This window comes from Martes martes (assembly GCF_963455335.1).
Source record: "Martes martes genome assembly, chromosome: 8".
Taxonomy (NCBI): domain Eukaryota; kingdom Metazoa; phylum Chordata; class Mammalia; order Carnivora; family Mustelidae; genus Martes; species Martes martes.
Window position 1 is genome coordinate 26,970,448 of NC_137895.1, and position 18,364 is coordinate 26,988,811.

Here is an 18,364-nt window from a genome sequence, read left to right on the forward strand (position 1 = left end):
ACGTGACAACATTCCTGCTACAACCCAGTTTACTAGAAACAAAAAACTCCATTGGTGTTTAGTCCCGTCATTGTGTCTACAAAGTTCAGTTTAAGGGGACCTACAGGGAATTCTTATATTCCAATGTGAAGACATTGGGAAATGCCAGGCTTTTGTTTTTCCTCCAACTTACTAACAGTCAAAAGCCAGATGAGATTCGAATAATGGAACTTTTATGTGAGAATTCTTAAGTTGGTCTTCAGTAGGCAGTATTTTGGGGAAATAGAAATTTTATTTTGGTGGGGAAGGTAACTTAGCCAGTTACCCTTTTAAAAAAAAGCAGTAATAAAAAGTGATGGCAGTATATAGTTATCTACAACATGTTAACAGCAAAGTACGTAACTGAAATTATTAAAATTAACAAAACCCATTGAGGAACAGAAATAAGATAGCCATAGTGGGCCACCATGAGACTGGTATCTTAACAGAGAAATGACCATTTTGGAGAGTAATGGAAACACTTTACTGGTGGACAATCCCTTTTAACCCAGCTAATCCCTTATCATGAATGAAAGTATATAAATATACTATGAAATGATGTGTATGACCACCCATGGGAGAAAAGTAAATATTTACTGTGGAATGCCAGACACATTTTCCACTCGATGTTCAGTTATGGTTAAAAAAAAATTATTTCCATTTTTATTTGGTTTCCAAATATAAAAAAAAGTCAAGATTCTTACACCAATTATCTCTCAGACCATGCAAAGCGATTTAGAGTGTATACAACAATCATTCCACCCCCCCCCACCTTGTTTTGCTGTTTTATACAACTGTTTTGACAGAAAGTTGAATGGCACATGCCTGGTTGGAAATTTTCACCTGTTTATTAAAACACACACACACACACACACACACAACCCCCCAACAACAAATATTCAGGACAATTTGCTACTTTGTGTCTGCACATCAACTTATAACCTAGTTACTTCTTTTATTTAGGAGGCACATGGGACTGAAAAATTTAGCTGCCCAATTTTACCCATCTACACCACAGAAAGCAGAATGAGTCCCAACACTCTGTGAAGTTTCAAGGGTTGAGATAGTAGACACTATTTGTTATCCATAGTAGATTCAACTATTGAGCCTGGAAAGGAAGGCTTTTCCCCCTTAACAGAAATGGAAATCTCTTTAGGGCCTTTCCTCTAATTTTGCTAGACTGGGTTCCAGAGGAATAGTGAAGAATCCCTCATGTGAAATTCAAAGTGTGACAACTGTGAAGTATTCTGCATCATACCAATTTTTCCTAGTTGCATAGACCTAAAAAGACAGTTGGTTTGCTAAATGGCACTGAAGAAAATCCTGACCCAAGTGGCACTACTTAGTCCAAATGTTCTTGACCAAAAAAAATTATACAACAATATTTATAGGCTCACTTTTAAGAGATGGCTGACAATACTGTACATATTTTACATGTCAAATACATAGTCCAGGAGTTTATAAAATAAGTTCATGCATTATTACCTCTAAGAGTATCATGTACAAGACCCCCCCCCATACTTGTGACAGCATTTCAGGTGGACAGTTTTATATACAAAATCCAGTTCCTCTGCTGTGTTAAGGTATATAATTTAAAGAAACTTCAGAGATTACTGAGAAAAAAATCTTAAGTCCATTGAAGATTGAAAGTGTCAATCTGTGGATTTAAAATGTTTCCTTTTTAAAAAACACCGAGGAAGCATAACCTGTACAAAGAAAAATATAAAAATTCTGGATGATCATGTTTGATCACACTACATAATTTAGAATGAAATGTCATTGGTTAAAAGTCTTTCTACTTTACTCATTCCTCTGACAGCATTAATTTGTGAACTAATACTTAGTTCAGCTGCATTTATGGCACAAAAATCTTTTTCAAAACAGCTGCACCGATTTTCCTTAGATGTAACAGCACTATTTTTTAGCAGCAAGTATATTTTTAAAGGTTAACAATTTGTAGAATGTACAACTATACTAACTTTCTACTCTATACTCACCAGTTATAATATTTACAAGGCTAACGCCTACATACAGAATCATCTTTCACTCCTCCCGCCCCATGTTTTTCTTATTCAAAGGTTTCTGTCCTCCGTCTCATTTCTGAGTTGTTGTGTTTTTTTGGCGGGGGAGGGGAGTACAGGAGCTTCAGACAAGGTACCTGTGTGTTTGTCAATGGATTCTTGATTCCAAATGAGTATAGAGACAAGACAAAATAATTCTTGGTTCAGGTATGTTCCAGTGCCCCAATAGTTATAGAATAAGTAGTACTTACTAGCAACCTATAAAAGATGAGACATTCTTAGGTGTCTTAATAATCTACATCTGTAACAGTGGAACAGCAAGGAGGCCATTTCTCAACTGTGATGTAGTCACCACTGACTAGCATTTGAGGTTAGACTAATCCTGTGGTTACTACTGGTAACCAGTAAGTTTAACTAGAGGAGTCAGTAAATTAAAAAACAGGAAACATTTACATCAAGGGAATTATGGTTCTCAAGTATTCTGTGCAGAGAGATTATGGATAAAGGGAATTGGCAATCTAGCATGCTAACTCAAATCCCATGAATACAGTTTTTCATGATGATGTATTTATTACATGCATCTTTCTTAACATACCTCTCTAAAAATCACCAACTGTATACAGTTAATAGTCCTTTAACAGAAAGTTTGGGTTATAGAGGGGAACTGGCCCTATCAGGTAGCTAATGACATACCAGTTGTGAAAATTTAGACAAATGAGTTGACAAATTCCTGAAAAGAGCAAATTAAGTCCTTTGTCAAAGTAGTTATTGGGCCATACAGAAATAGTCCAAATCCGGAATTTAGAAATTAAAACTGTGATCCTGTGATACACGTTTTCAGATCGACAGATTTCTTTAATATCAAGATTTTTGTAAATTTCTACAAGAAGAACTTGCTGACTATGTTAATGCGGTGATGAGAAAATAATTTAGAGAAAACATCTACCCATAAATAAGCTGATCTGACAAAAACCACAGACTGATGTCAAATGGACAAAAAACTGAACAAAATGTGTGAAAAAATGACAACTAAAATGGGGGATGTGGGTTGGGGCTGGGGGCACAATTAAGGCATCTAAAAAAAATTCCACATGGCTTTGGCTTATTAAAATATTTTACACTTTTTTTTTAAAAAGAAGATCTGAAAACATCTGAAAAACTTGCAAATTGTTTGAAAATCCTGCATGGCAAATTCAGACAGTTTGCAAGCGTCATTCAGATGTTTACCAAGGAAAATAAAGAGACCTCTCCCCACAAGACTGCACATGGGAGGTCCTCCCAGTTCTCTCTATCTTATACTGGATGGCAACCCAGAGGTCTGTGCGGCAGTCACAAACAAGGTGTTGTTATCTGGAAGGGAAGGGACTGTGGAATTTCCATTGGTTGGAGAACAACCCAGCTTTAGTTTTTCCAGATACTCTGCATGTACAGGCTTATGACACTGGAGAACTTTGATGGCATCTTCTACTTTGAACCACTCTCTCTTCCTTCCTAGAAAATAGTAGGACATTGGTCATTATACAGTAAAGTCAATTTTAAAAAGTAGGCCAATGCTTTTACAATGCCCTTCACCCCCTCCCCCACAAATAACTTTACCGTTTTTTTGGAATGACTTGGACAATATGCTGGTGGAAGAATTTTAAGATAATTCAAGTGTGGACACACATATACTGATCCTCTTTGAAAAAGGTAGCCAAAAGGAATTGAAGATGAAAACTGTATACAAGTACAGAGTACTTGAATCCAGATGGCAAAGGGAAAGGGAACTTACCTATATTAACAGAATCTTCCCAATCTTCTAATATTTCAGTGACAGTAAGAACATAAACATACGTTCTATGCTTTCTGTCTTGGTTCTGCTTGAATATAAAAAGAAAAGCATTTTAATCTCCAGGAGCCAGCTATTACACATTTTTGAGGGAAAAAGTCAGTTTGTGGCATACTATTGCTTAGCAATACTATGCATACTATGCTTAGCATAGTCAAGTATAATCCAGTTGTATAACCCAGCACAAAAGTGAATTTTATGTGAAAAAAAGATATGTAAAATGATGACATTAACTCCCCATAGTAAACTTTTGGCACTTTGATTTCAACACATGTTTTTAAGAGACATGAAGTACGGATAGTTTAAAAGCTTCCAGGTGAACTATGCGCGGCCAAAGTTGAGAATGGGTTACTCATTTCTGGAGTATTACCTTTTAGTCCCATGTGCTCAAACTCAATTTTTACCCACATTAAAACTGCCACCTTGTCTTGTTTCTAGATTCAAAATTAAACATATGTTGGTTTTAAAGTGAAGGGGCTCATCTTCATCTCAATTAAAAGTTAGCCTTGTCTACTACAGTCTAGGACTTCAGGTAACTGATGGGATTTGAAAATTTTTTATTTATTTTTTTAAATAGACTCTATGCCTGACTCAAAACCCTGAGATCTAAAGCTGCTTGCTGTATGATAGTGGCTGGAATTTTTTCTACCACAAACAACCTAATTCAACTCAATCCAAATAGCACATTATGTCTTTGGGAAGTAACAGAAACAACAAAAAATGAGAGGCATCTCTCACATAAAACATTACTGTTCTTTTTTTTAAGAACTTACTGTCTTACTTCTATGCCTGGAAAATCAATACATTTATTATGCTATGTTCACAAATTCACTGAAATCACCAGGGTGAACAGGCAGGACAAGTCTAACTTTCCCTTACATATTCTAACTGGAAAGGTATATTGGTTACGTTTTTCTGTTCAGATTCTATGGAATTTAGCATTTGTAATGCCAATAATACTATTACCTATACACTTAATACTTATTATTGTGTTATAAAAGCTTTATTTATAATGTGAGAAGTTCCCTTCAAAAATCTTGTCAACATACTGAAATGTGCTTACTATTTGTACCTTGGTTACTCTGAATTATAGAAAACCCTCAATACATTTTTCACTTTAACCAGGAGATGGTGCTCTTCAATTGGGTAAAAGCAAGTGCTGAATTCTGGGAAAGACTGAATACGAAAACTTGAGAATTTTATAGGAGTCATCAATTCTACCAAGTACTGCACTAATTTCTGAATTCTGTGGAAAGCCTTTTCCATTTCTTTTTTAAAAAATTTTTGAGAGGGAGGGAGGCCGCCCATGCAAGCGTGAGCAGGGGCAGAGGCTTGGAGAAAAATCCCAAGCAGATCTCCCTGCTGAGCACCAACGACCCTGAGATCGAGACCTGAGCTGCAATCAAGAGTGGGCCGATGTACTGACTAAGCCACCCAGGCACACCCTTAAAAATAAAATGTTTATCGTTCTACCAGAAGGACAAAACTAACCCTTAAGTAGTATCTTGAAGGAAAAAAAAGCTTACTTCCCTCCCTCTTAATCCTTTTAATTTACTTGCTTACTGATAGTTTTAGTCTCTCGCTCAGGTTGTGCCAGATTATTTGGCTGGTTAGGAAAGAATGGTTATAATTCTATTATTCGAAAGGATTACTTTGGCTACTCACCTCAAATATGCCCAGGAGTCTGCCTAACTTTCCTTTGACTCCAGCCTATTAAAAAAGGATGAAGTAAAATTGTTACCTTTCCTAAGAAAATTTATACTGAAGTTATTTTCTGACTATTTTAACTTTTCGATCTAAGCACAACAGGCCCTCCTATACCTCCTATACTAAGCCTGCTTCTGTGAAGGTTTTCTTTTGGCAATGGCAAGATTCACAACCTGTGGTCTGCTATAAAACATGGCTTAATTTATTCCATATGCAAGTTCAGACTGACCAGATTAACTGTCATTTATTTTTTTTTAGAAATGACAGGGACTGACCAAAAATTGGTCAGACTTTCTACCAATTTGGGACAAACTTAATGAAAAGACTTTTCTGTACAGGAAGCACTTATTACCCTTCTTACTTAAAGGACCGCCTTTCTGCCCCACCCCCTTTTTTCTTCACGTGGCTCAGGAGGTACAATTCTTTTCTATATGTTACCCTTCGAATGCAGAGTCCTCATTACTTTTACCCTTTACTGTAACAGACTGACTGGAACGTCATATACACACCACAACTAACGCATTGATACCCTCTGTCTCCTCTATCTAGGAAATGTTCCTCCCTCAGGAAGCTGCTCATCCTTTAAGACCCATCTCTATGAAACCTTTCTAACTACAGAACCAAGACCCAATGAGAGCATTAGAATTTGCTTCCCATTTATACCCTAACTGCTGCTCAGTAATTTAACAGCACTTCAATCTATGCTGTAAAAGCAAATTCTATCTATGAGCAACTTTAAGAAGATAAGCAGGCCATGTATGCTTTTGTGCATGTGTGTGCATGCCTCATTTTATTCAGCTTTAGGACAAAACAAATAAAAGCAGTTTGCTTATTCATCTGAAAAGTCTAGCACATGAATGTCTCTGTGCATTCCAGTGTATTACTAGCTGCTCGGAGACAAGGTCACCATATTATCTACTGATCACTCATCAGGCTTATTGTCTGTTAAACAATTCTGGGGGATGTCTACATTGCTTTTAGCTGTTTTACCAGGTAGAAAATATATCTTTTTAGCAAAATGCTATCTCTAGCTGCCTGCTTAAAAATGTTGAACAACAAAGAGAGAACCCATGTGACCTGCCTTGTCGTCTTCTCAGTGCACATGTAGCCCAAGCGCCCCACAGACACTGTAAAACTTCCCAAGTACAGCCTGTGTGCAAGGACAGCCAACAAGCTACTGCGGTTTATCTCACCTCTTCGTACACCTCCCTCACGGCAGCGCCACCGGGTTCCTCCTCTGGCTCCATGCCTCCTCCAGGGACAATCCACTGGTCGGGGTACCGGCTGCTGCTCACCAGCAGCACCTGCAAGGAGGACGACCACCGTACACTCCTGCTGCCCAGGGAGCACCGCAGCCCCCAATACCACCCTCAAACCTCCACTGGGCTGGGAAGCCCTTCCACGTTAACACACCTTTCAGAGTCATTCAAATAAGAGGAGTGCAGAGTCTATCACAAACAAGCAACTGACAGCTTTTGTACACACTGTCTTTCAGAATTCGACAATGTTGTGTTCACATTACTATACCATCTGTATGAACCTAATGCAATCACTTTAACTACTAGATTCAATTCGTGAAACACCAATTCTTGGAGACTAACAAAAGATAGAAGCCAAGACTTGGTTTACTAGCCTCAGAGCTGTATGCACTTAGGTTTGTGGTCATAATATCTGTTTTTTAAATTACAGAATCTTATCATTCTCCCAAATTTTAAGAGTATGTGACCCCAGGCTCATCACTCTGTTCCCTCACCTATGGAATGTATGAATACTTAAAAGGTAACTATAAGACTGAGAAAGGAATAGGGAGATTCAGGTAAAGCCAATGCTCAGTACACAGAGAGTTCCTATTATATTTACACTTATAATTGGGTGGAAAGAAGTAACCTTCATATTTTGAACCAATTATAAATGAATAAAAGTCACTTCTTTTGATAACAGACAGCTGTAACTTATGATCTAGAAGAGGGCTGGCAAGCTATAATGTGTGTATGGCTTGTTTCTGTACAGTCTGGGAGCTAAAAATGGTTTTTGCATGTTTAATTATATGAAATTCAAATTCCAGTGTTCATAAATTAGAAAATCTAGCCACACTCATTCATTTTTTACATGTTGCCTATGACTGCTTTCATACTCCAACAGCAGAGTTGGGTAGCTGTGACAGAAACAGTGTGGCCCACAAAGCCTAAAAATATCTGGCTCTATACAGGAAAAGTCTGCAGACCTCAATCAAGAGTAGCATTAACCTTGAAATATGCAGGCACTTTTTTAAAAAAAAGGATGACATTATCAGAGTATCCTAGAGAATCATTATTTTAACAGTGCCTGAAATAAGAATGATATATTTATCTTATGAATGAAAATTTGTGAGCTAGGGTAGGTTAAAATTCACCCAAATTAAAACACAAAGGCTATGATAAATAGCCAAACGATATTTGTGAAGTAACAGGTGCCTTAACCAACTTGAACAAAAATGTTCACCAAATTACCTTGGTATACTGCCTTCAGAACAGAAACCATTCTCACCAGATACATCAATCAATTCAGAGCCAACTTTAATCTGTGAGGTGTGTACTGGTTTTCCGACATGCATGCCAGTAGTTCTATCTGCTCAGCTCCATCCCTACTGCCAGCAGCTGCTGGAGTGGAGAGGTCTCAGCGAGGATGGGAGTTGTCTCCTACTCGAGGAGGCCACCAGGAACTCAACCTTCCCCAACTACGAAGTGCCAGGCTGACAGTAAACAGTTCAGCAACTCCCACCTTTTCCCAAAAAACCTCTAAAGTACGGAGTTGGGAGATCAGGGAACACCTATCCCGGCACACATCCCCTCAATCTGAAAAGTAAGCAGCAAATTTTGGCCTATGGACACACCATCATTGCAAAATGATCAACCAACTTTTTCTTTTTCTTTTTTTTTTTTTAAGATTTTATTTTATTTGACAGAGATCACAGGTAGGCAGAGAGAGAGGAAGGGAAGCAGGCTCACGGCTGGGCAGAGAGCCCGATGTGGGACTCGATCCCAGGACTCTGGGATCATGACTTGAGCTGAAGGCAGAGGCTTTAACCACTAAGCCACCCAGGCGCCCGATCAACCAACTTTCAAGGGGCCTGAGCACTGTTTCCCTCATTCCTCATCTGGAGAGGACTCTATTGCTTCTACTGGGACTTTATTCCTTTAAACGAATTAACTGGCAGAACAGTGCAAATCCAGAGGAAGCACTGTAAGATAACAGCTGGTAAAACCTTAGAATAGTAATGGCTGGGGCGCCTAGGTGGCTCAGTTGGTTAAGCAGCTCAGGTCATGATCCTGGGGTCCTGGGATGGAGCCCCTCATTGAAGCCTGCTTCTCCTTCTCCCTGCTGCTCCTCCTGCTTGTGCTGTCAAATAAATAAAATCTTTAAAAAGAAAATATTAATGGCTGACACTGAAGGTACCACCAAGTCCAAATATCGCCAATTCTGGTAAAATGAAATGTAAGCCTTAAATTTAAGCTTTTTTAAATATTAGCAAACAGGGCTTACATACCAAAATTAGAAACTAAAGAGCCAGAATAAGCAAATCCAGCAAGTAGAAAACGCTGGTTTGAACATGAAGATGTTTTGCAACTGTACAGATCACAACCAAGCTGTGTTTCATTTCTGGATGCACACAATGAAGACTGCTGATCTACCATTCAGTGCACCAGTGCCATCCTCTCTAAAATCAAGCGTCCATCCTTGTAGGGCTGTTTAGTGTTAATGAGAATGAAACACCCTAAGTCCTGGCCAAGGCACCTGCTGTTGGCCCTCACTACCTCTTTCTGTTTTCCCACTAGTGGAGTTGAATCAGCTTACCAAGAATTAGGCTTTCTCCCCCAAATTTTGCCACTTACATTTGTTTTATAATTATTGAGAGTTAATAATGAAATGAGTGCAGAAAGGAATTATCAAAAAGAAAGCAAAGATTAATTAAAGGTGGGTTATTAAAAGCTGCTATCAAATTTAAATATGGATGAGGCTACTATAAAAGACTAGAAAAAGGAAATTTAAAAATCCAGAAAGAGCAAGAGTCTTCAAAGTTCAAGATCTTTAAACAAAGTGAAACTGGAAATCAGATTTCGCTTTTTATTTTATTCAAAAAGGAGGCTTACGAAGGTTCTATGGTATTTCAAGGCTTTGGCCTATATTGAGACCGGCAAATACATGTTTTTAAGTTAGAACAAAAATGCTTAAGATATAAAAGCATGTACCTTGCATCAAAGGAAAAGTAAACCACAACTACTGTTTCTGACTGCAGAGGTAGAGGCCTCTTTCCTGATCACTAGGTGCCAATGGGTTACAGAAAATCTAGTTTTTATTGCCTGGATGAATTCTTACTACCTAATTCTATGCTCCCTAAGCAACTTCCTTGATTACTTTCACAATGGGACAGGACACTGCCGGGGCTAGCTACTGGAAAAGTACCTCCTTATTTAGTAAACAGGGAGTTTCAAAGCCACTGATATTCTTATGTTTGAGTCTTGGAAAAAATGAAACTCTGTCATGTATCTAAGTCAATGATAATTCCCATTTGTCCCAAGATGGTCTTTAAAAGACAAAGTACATAAGGTTAATAATGTTGAAAACCCATTAGGAGAGTCTGTCTGTTTTTCTGAACTAACACGCTTCCAAATCTTTAATCTGCAATCTACAGGATGGACATCATTCACATATGACTAAAATTATCTTCCAAAAGTCAGTGACATGGAATCCCTCTATGCTTCAACATCTCCCTTCATAAACTGTATTTTAGAAAAGTATGAAAACAGATCTATATAGTTTTAGACAAATGGTTTAGTAGAATCTGAGAACTTATCATGTGGAGTCCTTTGACATTCCGAATTGATTAAACTGATCAAACCATTACTTCAAATGTATCTCTCCAAAATATGATATATTTAATGAATGAGTAATTGATACCTGTGGTAATAGAAATGATCAGCATCTAAACTACTAGCTTTAAAGATTTGATAATGAGCCTTCAGTGATGAAACAGATTTGAAAACCAGTATGTTTCATTAAATATCTGCCTACACATCTAGAGTACTTCAGTCCGAGTTCAAATGAGGTCAAGGCCACATTTGTATGTTTGTTGTGGTGTTGGTGATTAATCTACACAGGTAGAAGAAACTAATCTGAATAGCATTAAGCAGAGACAAGTGATTAAAATCCTTCCAACATGCTAGAAGAATCCATTATAAATTACTCAATAGCCTCAAAAAAAGAAAAAGCCATCTTAACATTTCTACAACATCCCCAATCTACCAGATCTGTAATATAGGTTTAGCATGCTTACTGATGCTCTGTAAACATTATTACTGAAGTAACAGAGGTTGTAATATCTCATTCAGTTATGAGGATACACCAAACCACCAATAGCTGACAAATCCATCCCTGGTTGTTCATAGGTTTTAAATTCCTTTTCAAATACCTTTCTGGGCGTATTACATTTTGCGTATCCAACAAGATGATAGTCTGCCACATTAGTGACAAGGTGACAGCCGCGTGAAGATGACATTCAACCTTCCAGATAAGCCAGAGTTGAGACCAAAGGCAAGATTTATAAAAAGGTTAGCCAACTCACCAGGCTGCAGAATTAGACCTGAATCAAACTCAACCTCAAAGCCAGCGCTGTTAGAGTTGTGAAAAGCAAGACATTTCCTTGATTCAACCGGCCCACCTTCGCATAAACATTCCTGCTACTATACTATCAAACCTCAACCCCTCCTTCCATGTATTAAACAATTATCAGAACACTGTTAAGAAGCCAATTCTCACACTTGTCTTTTTGTTAGACAATGTTTTAAGCATTTGGAATGTAACTAGTAATTATAATGGTCTACTTGGAACCAGCCCTAAGTCTTACTGGACAAAGGTTTGTCAATGAATTGGGAGTATCGCTATACCATCACCTAGTAAGTCCTCCTCACTGGGGGTGTGTAAGAGCTTGTAAACGGGGTGGGGGGGCGGGATGGGGGGAAGAAATGCTGTGTAAGGTTTATGTAATGCAGTTACGCCCTCAGAAGATGGAGGTACTTGAAATTCCTATACACCAAGTGGCCCCCAAATGTCGTTTGTGTTTCAGCTTTTACCCTTAATAACTATTCTTGGTCACAGTCAGCTTCTGGGAACTAGTCACTACAAATGACTACTTCTAGTGGGGGCAAGCCATCTGGAGAAACTCGGTGATCCCTACATGGAAGAATGAAGAGTTTTATTTTGTGAATTATAGCTATTTAGAAGCTGTACTGGGGTTTTTGTACTTTCTTCCCACATTATCATGAACTAGGATGCATGAATGATTAAACCACCTCTACCATAGTAACTATATTACAGGTATTTAGCCAAAATTAGGCCAGCAAGCAGCACATTAGGAACACCAGTGTACACATAGACATTTTAAAAGATCTTAAGTTGTAACAATGATTACTGTATCCATTAACCAGCTACCTACTGTTATTATTAAACAAATTATAGTACTACTTTTTGGACCACACTATACTACACTGTGCACTACAGAGGCACAGTGCTATAGGAGGATCAGAAATATGGGCTCATTTTGGGAAAATGTGCTTAACCCAATGAGATTATTGTTAAGCCTGGAAAAAGATCAAAATTCAAAATCTGAGGTATGGTTTCCAGTGAATGCATTTTTGTACCATCAGAAAGTCAAAAAACCACAGGCTGAAACCACTGAAGTCAGGGACCATCCGTATGGGATTGGTAGATGAATGAATGCTAAACTGCACTGATGACATTTTCTCCTAGTATGTCAATGTTCTGAAGCTATAGGTAAGCTTTCTTTCACACATTTACAGAAAGCCTTAGTAATATATACCAAGAGCCTGAAACAGATGCAAATTTTGCAGAAGTGCCTTTCCTTTGAAAAGTGGCTGGCTGAGTGGCCTAAGAAGCCCTTTAGGTTTGGGAGAGCTTCAGGCATAGGTAACATTTCCGATGTTTAGAAAAAGCTGCCTTTGGAGAGTTAATTTTAATAAAAGTGGTCTCCATTTGAGGCACGTTATCTTGTACGACTTAAAATCTAAAAGGACTTTTGCGAAGCTTAAGCCCCAGAGTATACATCTGGTAAGGCAGACTACCTACTGATCCCAAGCAGACAAATGTAGCAGATAGACACTTAACCTATACTAGTATTTCTTACTAAGACTTGTTTTTATTAGGGCTCTGGTTTTGGAGTTCTGCTTTCCCTACCAAGTCTTTTTAGGACTCTGCTTTCCCTCAAGGCTTAGTTTTAGTGCATGATTTTGTAGAATTCAGACATTTAGTTAATACACATTTGGCATTTAGCAGACTGTAGAATGCAGCCCCTGGCTCAAGGAGCTTAAAAGCTAATTAGGGGAGTAGTGGGCAGTCTTTAACGCTGTTTTGTTAGTGTTTCTCCCTCACAACTGTGCCTGGATTCCACCCAGAATCAAGTCCTTTCTATTTCTCTTTTTAGCATTCTATCCTATTTTGCTGCCAGATCATCCTCAAGCTTGCATACATTTAAAATGTAAATGTTCCTTGTTCAAAACTAAGTGTTCCTTTCTTGCCTAGCAACTCCTTAGCCTTACATTTAAGGTGCTTTTCAACAGTTCTCTGTCCTATGCTATTCTAAGCTGCAGCTCAACTAACCCACAGCCCCAAGTTTTGCTGTCTGTGATGTTTGGTCCTTCCTCTCTCACTGAAATCCAGCTCCAGTGGATCTTAACCCTGGAGCATGTGAAGTTACTTTTCCCTTACTTTATTTCCCTGTATGTCAGTCATTTGCCTATCCTCCCAATGTAGCATATGTTTCTTAGGAGTTGACACTTTTCATCTCTGCAACCCTGTTCAAACTCTCATATCCACAGTAAGTTCAAAATAATCTATTTTTGGTTACCTTTTGTGAATGTATTGTTCTCTTTCACTGTACAAGCACAGTATCCCAGCTAATCAATGGGAAGCTTATTTTGTGGGATTCTGTGTAAGCCCAACTGCCAAAACTAAATGGGCCAACTACCAAAACTTCTGTAGGGTGGTTCCCTATAGAAATAACTAGCTGAACGAGAATCAAATGAACAGAAGATTTAGAAATAAAGCACCTGGGCTCAAAATTATCTGCCAGCTTTTGGGACCTTGGGATAAGTTATGTCTGCTGACTAATTTCCTCCTGTACAAGTGCTAATGCTTTTTACCTCACAGGGATGATAAAATGGGCAAATATATAAACACGCCCCAAAAAATAAAGATTGCTGTTAGGACAACCTTCTTTCCTAAACAACCTGTTCTCAACTATGGGCTGAGAACTCCAGGAGAGAACCATACTGGAACACTGTAACTTTTTGTGGTCAAAGAGCAGCAATTACTATTTTATTTCAATTGACACTCTAACATTTCATCCTAAAATAAGGCATACATTTAAATCTCCCAACCAGGACCTAAGTGTTGTTAACCCAACAGGGGGGGAAATTCTCACCTGTTAGTTAAAGAGGTGGATTCAGGCTGTTTTGTATCCTATCCTTGGAAGGCTACCAGTGTCATTTCAGTAATGTGGGGATAAATTCATAGTAAAACAGCAAGATGTCCTGGAAAGCTAACAGGGTTCATTTTGTAACTATCATATAATGGAAAGAGCCTCAAATACTCACAACTACAGAAATGAAGATCCTAGATAGATACATGTTAAAGTTGGCTGTGCATTTTACTTAGAAAATTCTAGAGCCTTCCCTTAGAACATATTCTGACTTGGTTTCTTCATCTGCACTGTACCAGATTTTCCAAGTTTTACATAACAGATTTCTCTAGTACTCCAGAGCTTGCTCCTTACTTCATTTTATCTAATGGCAGTAGTCTCTTCACTCAACTAGAGACTAGAAATTTAGCATTTATTACAGTAGGGAACAATTTCCAAGCACAAAAATAATTCATTGACCTACTAAGGTTATCTCTGAAGCATTCTTCAAGCTTTGCTTTTACCACTCACACAATACAGATCATTTCAATTTCCTCCCATTTCCTATATTTTCTCCTGGGAACTGTTTTTTCTTACAAAGCATGAATTCCAAGTTCAGGTTATGGCAAGACTTCAAAGTCATCACTTCTAGAGAGTCTTCCAAGCTCAGCCTCACAGAATCTCTCATTCAGCAAATAGCGTGCACCCAACTGCTGAAGAACCCTGTGCCAAGAGCCCAGCATTAGGAGCAAGGACTGGATCCTGAATTGTGAATCTACCACTTCCTAATTATGTCATTTGGGGAAAGTACTAACAATCTCAACTGTCTCACCTATAAACCAGCACTCAAGAGGATGAAATGTAACAAACCTACAGGTCTTCAGGCAAGCCCCACATATCCTAAGCACTCAACTAAGAATGTGATTACACAACAGTGAGCGATTCAGACCAAGATCCTTGACCTTTCTTGATCACTTTGGGCTATTCTTTTATATTCAAAGCTTGCGTTTTCCTAAAATGGCCCTCCCTCAACAATGTTCTAATCTTTTTAAAAAATAAAATATACTTAATGCTTGGTGACTATTTATTCTGTGAATGTTAAAAAACCTTTCCCCTCCCACCTTCTAGCTCTCCCAACTGGGCCCAGGTCATAGTTTTCTTCTGAAAACTCAAGAAAATTTAGTCTAAACACTTAAAGGCCCCAAACTAAGCACCAATCAGCACTAACAGGCTTGGTTTCTTAATAAATAAATAAATAAATAAATAAATAATTAAAGGCAAAACAAGAGTGTGGAGAGCACCATTTGAAGCACTTTGATTTTTGTCAGCATAGTAAGAACTATGCTACTGACTGTATACACTATGTCATACTCAGCCTAACTACATGGATCAGCAATAAGGAAGCCATTAAATTTCCCATCTCCGGCTTTAGCCTGATATTTTATTGGACACAGTTGGTTATGGAAGCAGAACTCTTAATTTTTTCTCTGCCTAATCATGATAGGAATGGCAATGCTTTATAAAAGATTTTCATGGCTACCAATCAACTAGTATTGCCTTAGGCAAATTTAAAACAGTGAACCATTTTAAAATTAAATAAATGTAACATTGAAATAAGGAAAAACTTAAAAAAAAAAAAAGGAAATAAGGAAAAACTGCTTTCCAGGAAAAACCTCAAGGGCCTCATATCAACCCAACGCAGGTGGATAAATTACAGAAGACTGACTGCTTACTCTTAGAACAAGAAAGGATGCTCCTCTCCAGATGTCAAACCAAACAGCAAAGTAAAGAAGCCTTGGTAAATACGCTGAGAACTAGAGACTGTGCTCTGAAAATGGCAACTTTGCCCACCTCTAGTCCATCTTCTCCCTCTGGCGTTATTCCACATTTTTCACTAGCCATCTTCCTGCTGTCAGAAAACTTTAAAAAAAGGCGGCCTTAAAAAAAATGTATCACGTGTAATTACGCCAGGTGCTTACGAGTTAAAGGGTCCACATGAAAGTCCGACTTGAAAAAGGAGACTGAATGGGGCTTTATTTTAAAGCACGGGGTCTGTTTGGCCAGTCCACAAACATCCCTAGGTTTTTAATCAGAAAACGCAAACTGCTGTAACGTTAAAGGAAAATGTAACAGAGGCAGAGGCAGAAGAGCTTGGGTTGCAACACTCACGCCATTTCTGCCGCCTCTGTTAGCACTCGAGGTTTATCTGGCTTTACGCTCAATTCGCGTGTTAAGATGGTGACTCCCGCCAGAAGCGACCTATTCCGCCCGGACCTTCCCGCGGGCCAGGAGACGTCTCGGCCTCAGGTCCTCACGACCGCCCAGAACACTGGGCTGGGCCAACCCCTTTGTCTCCTCCATCAACCCAGAGAAAGGAAGGAAGGAGGGAGGGCGAGCAGGAGGGAAAGAGGGAGGGGGCTAATAATCCCTCCCAGCCCCGGGGCCAGACGAGGAGTCGGGCAGGGAAAGGGAAGGGCAAGGACCCCCACCCCGGCAGGCCGCGCCCCCCACGCCCCCGGCCTGCTCCGGCACCCCCGCCGCGGAGGGCACAGAGCGCGCTGGCGGCCCTCACCTCGTCCTCCTGCTCGCTCCGGAAGCACAGGCACGCCGCCCGCTTCTTGAAGCCCTCGCGGTCATAGGTCCGCGTCTGGTTGGGCTTGAACTTCATCATAGAGGCGGGCTCTTGCTGCCGCTGCTGCTCCGGCCGCCGCCGCGGGGGCCCGGCCGCCGCCACCCCGCCGGGGAGTTGGGGCGCGGGCGAGTCGGGGCACAGGGGGCGCCGGGAGGCGAGACGGCGGCGCGGGGAGTGGCAGCGAGGCGGGTCAGTCCCGGAGTCGGCGGCCGCTTCGACGCGAGGCAGGGAACAAGTGCCGGTCACTGCAGCCCGGGTGCCGGAGAGGAAACGCCGCCTCTGCCCGGGCGTCCGCCGCTCTCCATGGAGCCCGCCGCCCTCTCGCCTCCGCTCTCTCCTGCTGCTGCTGAAGCTGGCAACGCCGCCGTCGCCGCCGGGGAAAGAGCGAGGCTCGGGGCTCGCGCGACAAGAAGACAGTTGTGAGAACTCCCGGCGTCCAGGCAGCAGCGCCGCGGCAGCTTCGCACCGCCCCCACCGCCCGTATATTTAAGTGGGCCCGCGCAGCCCCGCCTCCGCGCGCCCCGCCCTGCGCGCGTCCCCGCGCCTGCGTGCCGGGACCGTTGCGGCGGGGGAGGGGCGGCGGGGGCGGGGTCTCGGCTGCGCGGCCGCGTGGGTTCCACGGAACCTGAGGGCCCCGGCTGCCGCCGAGCGCGGGCTGGCGAGCGCCTGCTAAGACACCCGTGAGTAGGAAGCAGCAAAGCCCCCTCCCTCCGTGTTTATAAACACCAATCCTTGCCCCGTGGAGACCTTAAATGCCGTCTCCAGGAGAGGAGGTCCAACTGCGTACATCTCACAAAGTTGCACCCCGGTCAGGCAGTGCCTGGAGGCGTCGCGGCGATGGCCGTCTCCGCAGTGACTGACGTCCCGAATTCGCCCGTGAGGTGCGGGGGGACGAGAGGGTGAAGGCCTAGAAAGGGGAAGACGTCGGTTAAGAGGGTTTTCGTTTGGAGGGTTTTTTGTTTTGGGGGTTTTGCTTTCCAGAGGAAAGAAGGCACGTTTCTTTCTCCCTTTCCTTTCCTTTCCTTCCCTTCCCTTCCTCTTTCTTTCCTTCTTTCTCTGTCTTCTCTGTCTCTGTCTTTCTCTCTCTCTCTCTCTGGTTAGGGGGTCGTTTGTATTCTTTCAAGAGTCCGTCCAAGCCTTCTTTGAAGCCACGGGTAACATCTTCCACGTGGCCCCACGCTCCGGAACGTATTCATTAATATTGGCAATGGCTAATATTTACCAAGTGGTTTGCACTTGTATTTCACACTAAGTAACAGGCACAGTTAGGTACTGGGGCCACTAAGTATAATAGCAGAAATATAATTTCTGCTGTCTGGGAGTTTAAGTCTCCTAGGGACTTGGGACAGACCTTTCCCTTTCAGATTGTCACTCAGGTTTTAAGATTGGTCAGGAGGTCCCCGTGTTAATGAAGCCAACCCAGCCCATCCTGCTCCTCCACAGAGCCCAGGCTATGTAGCCCAGGAACTCCACAGAGTTCAGGCACCTGTGACTATTTGGTTTTCATTCCTAGAGGGCCTACTGTGTGCCAGGCACTGGCCTCTAAAACCAGCCCCTGCCCTTCCAGAATCTTAGGCACGTGAGAGGAGATATAGTCAAATACCACACAAACACACAAGTACATGTAAAACTACAAATGCGATAAGGTTGAAGGTGGTGGAGGGTTTCACAGGGGATATGACCAGACTTGCAAGTCAGAAAACGCT

At 41.1% G+C, this 18,364-nt stretch overlaps 1 protein-coding gene across 2 annotated transcripts; it reads right to left on the bottom strand.

Moving 5' to 3' along the window:
- Window positions 1–649: 649 nt before the first annotated feature.
- Window positions 650–17,114, bottom strand: NUDT4 (nudix hydrolase 4). Of its 2 annotated transcripts, none has more exons than XM_080811699.1 (5): window positions 16,599–17,114; window positions 6,768–6,878; window positions 5,533–5,577; window positions 3,811–3,895; window positions 650–3,530 (listed from the first exon to the last, which is right to left on the bottom strand). In XM_080811699.1, the coding sequence occupies exons 1-5, from the start codon at window positions 16,695–16,697 to the stop codon at window positions 3,328–3,330; spliced, it is 543 nt and encodes a 180-aa protein (XP_080667825.1). In that variant the 5' UTR covers window positions 16,698–17,114; the 3' UTR covers window positions 650–3,327. The 2 variants fall into 2 exon arrangements, with proteins under 2 accessions (XP_080667825.1, XP_080667824.1); XM_080811698.1 differs by having other exon boundaries at window positions 3,811–3,898.
- Window positions 17,115–18,364: the final 1,250 nt, after the last annotated feature.

Excerpts from the sequence above, each read along its gene's own strand:
- NUDT4 (XM_080811698.1), bottom strand. The coding sequence starts at position 16,697 with ATGATGAAGTTCAAGCCCAACCAGACGCGGACCTATGACCGCGAGGGC. Across the intron at positions 6,879-16,598 it reads GGAGCGAGCAGGAGGACGAG|GTGCTGCTGGTGAGCAGCAG; the intron begins GTGAGGGCCGCC and ends TCCTCCTTGCAG. Across the intron at positions 5,578-6,767 it reads TGAGGGAGGTGTACGAAGAG|GCTGGAGTCAAAGGAAAGTT; the intron begins GTGAGATAAACC and ends CTTTTTTAATAG.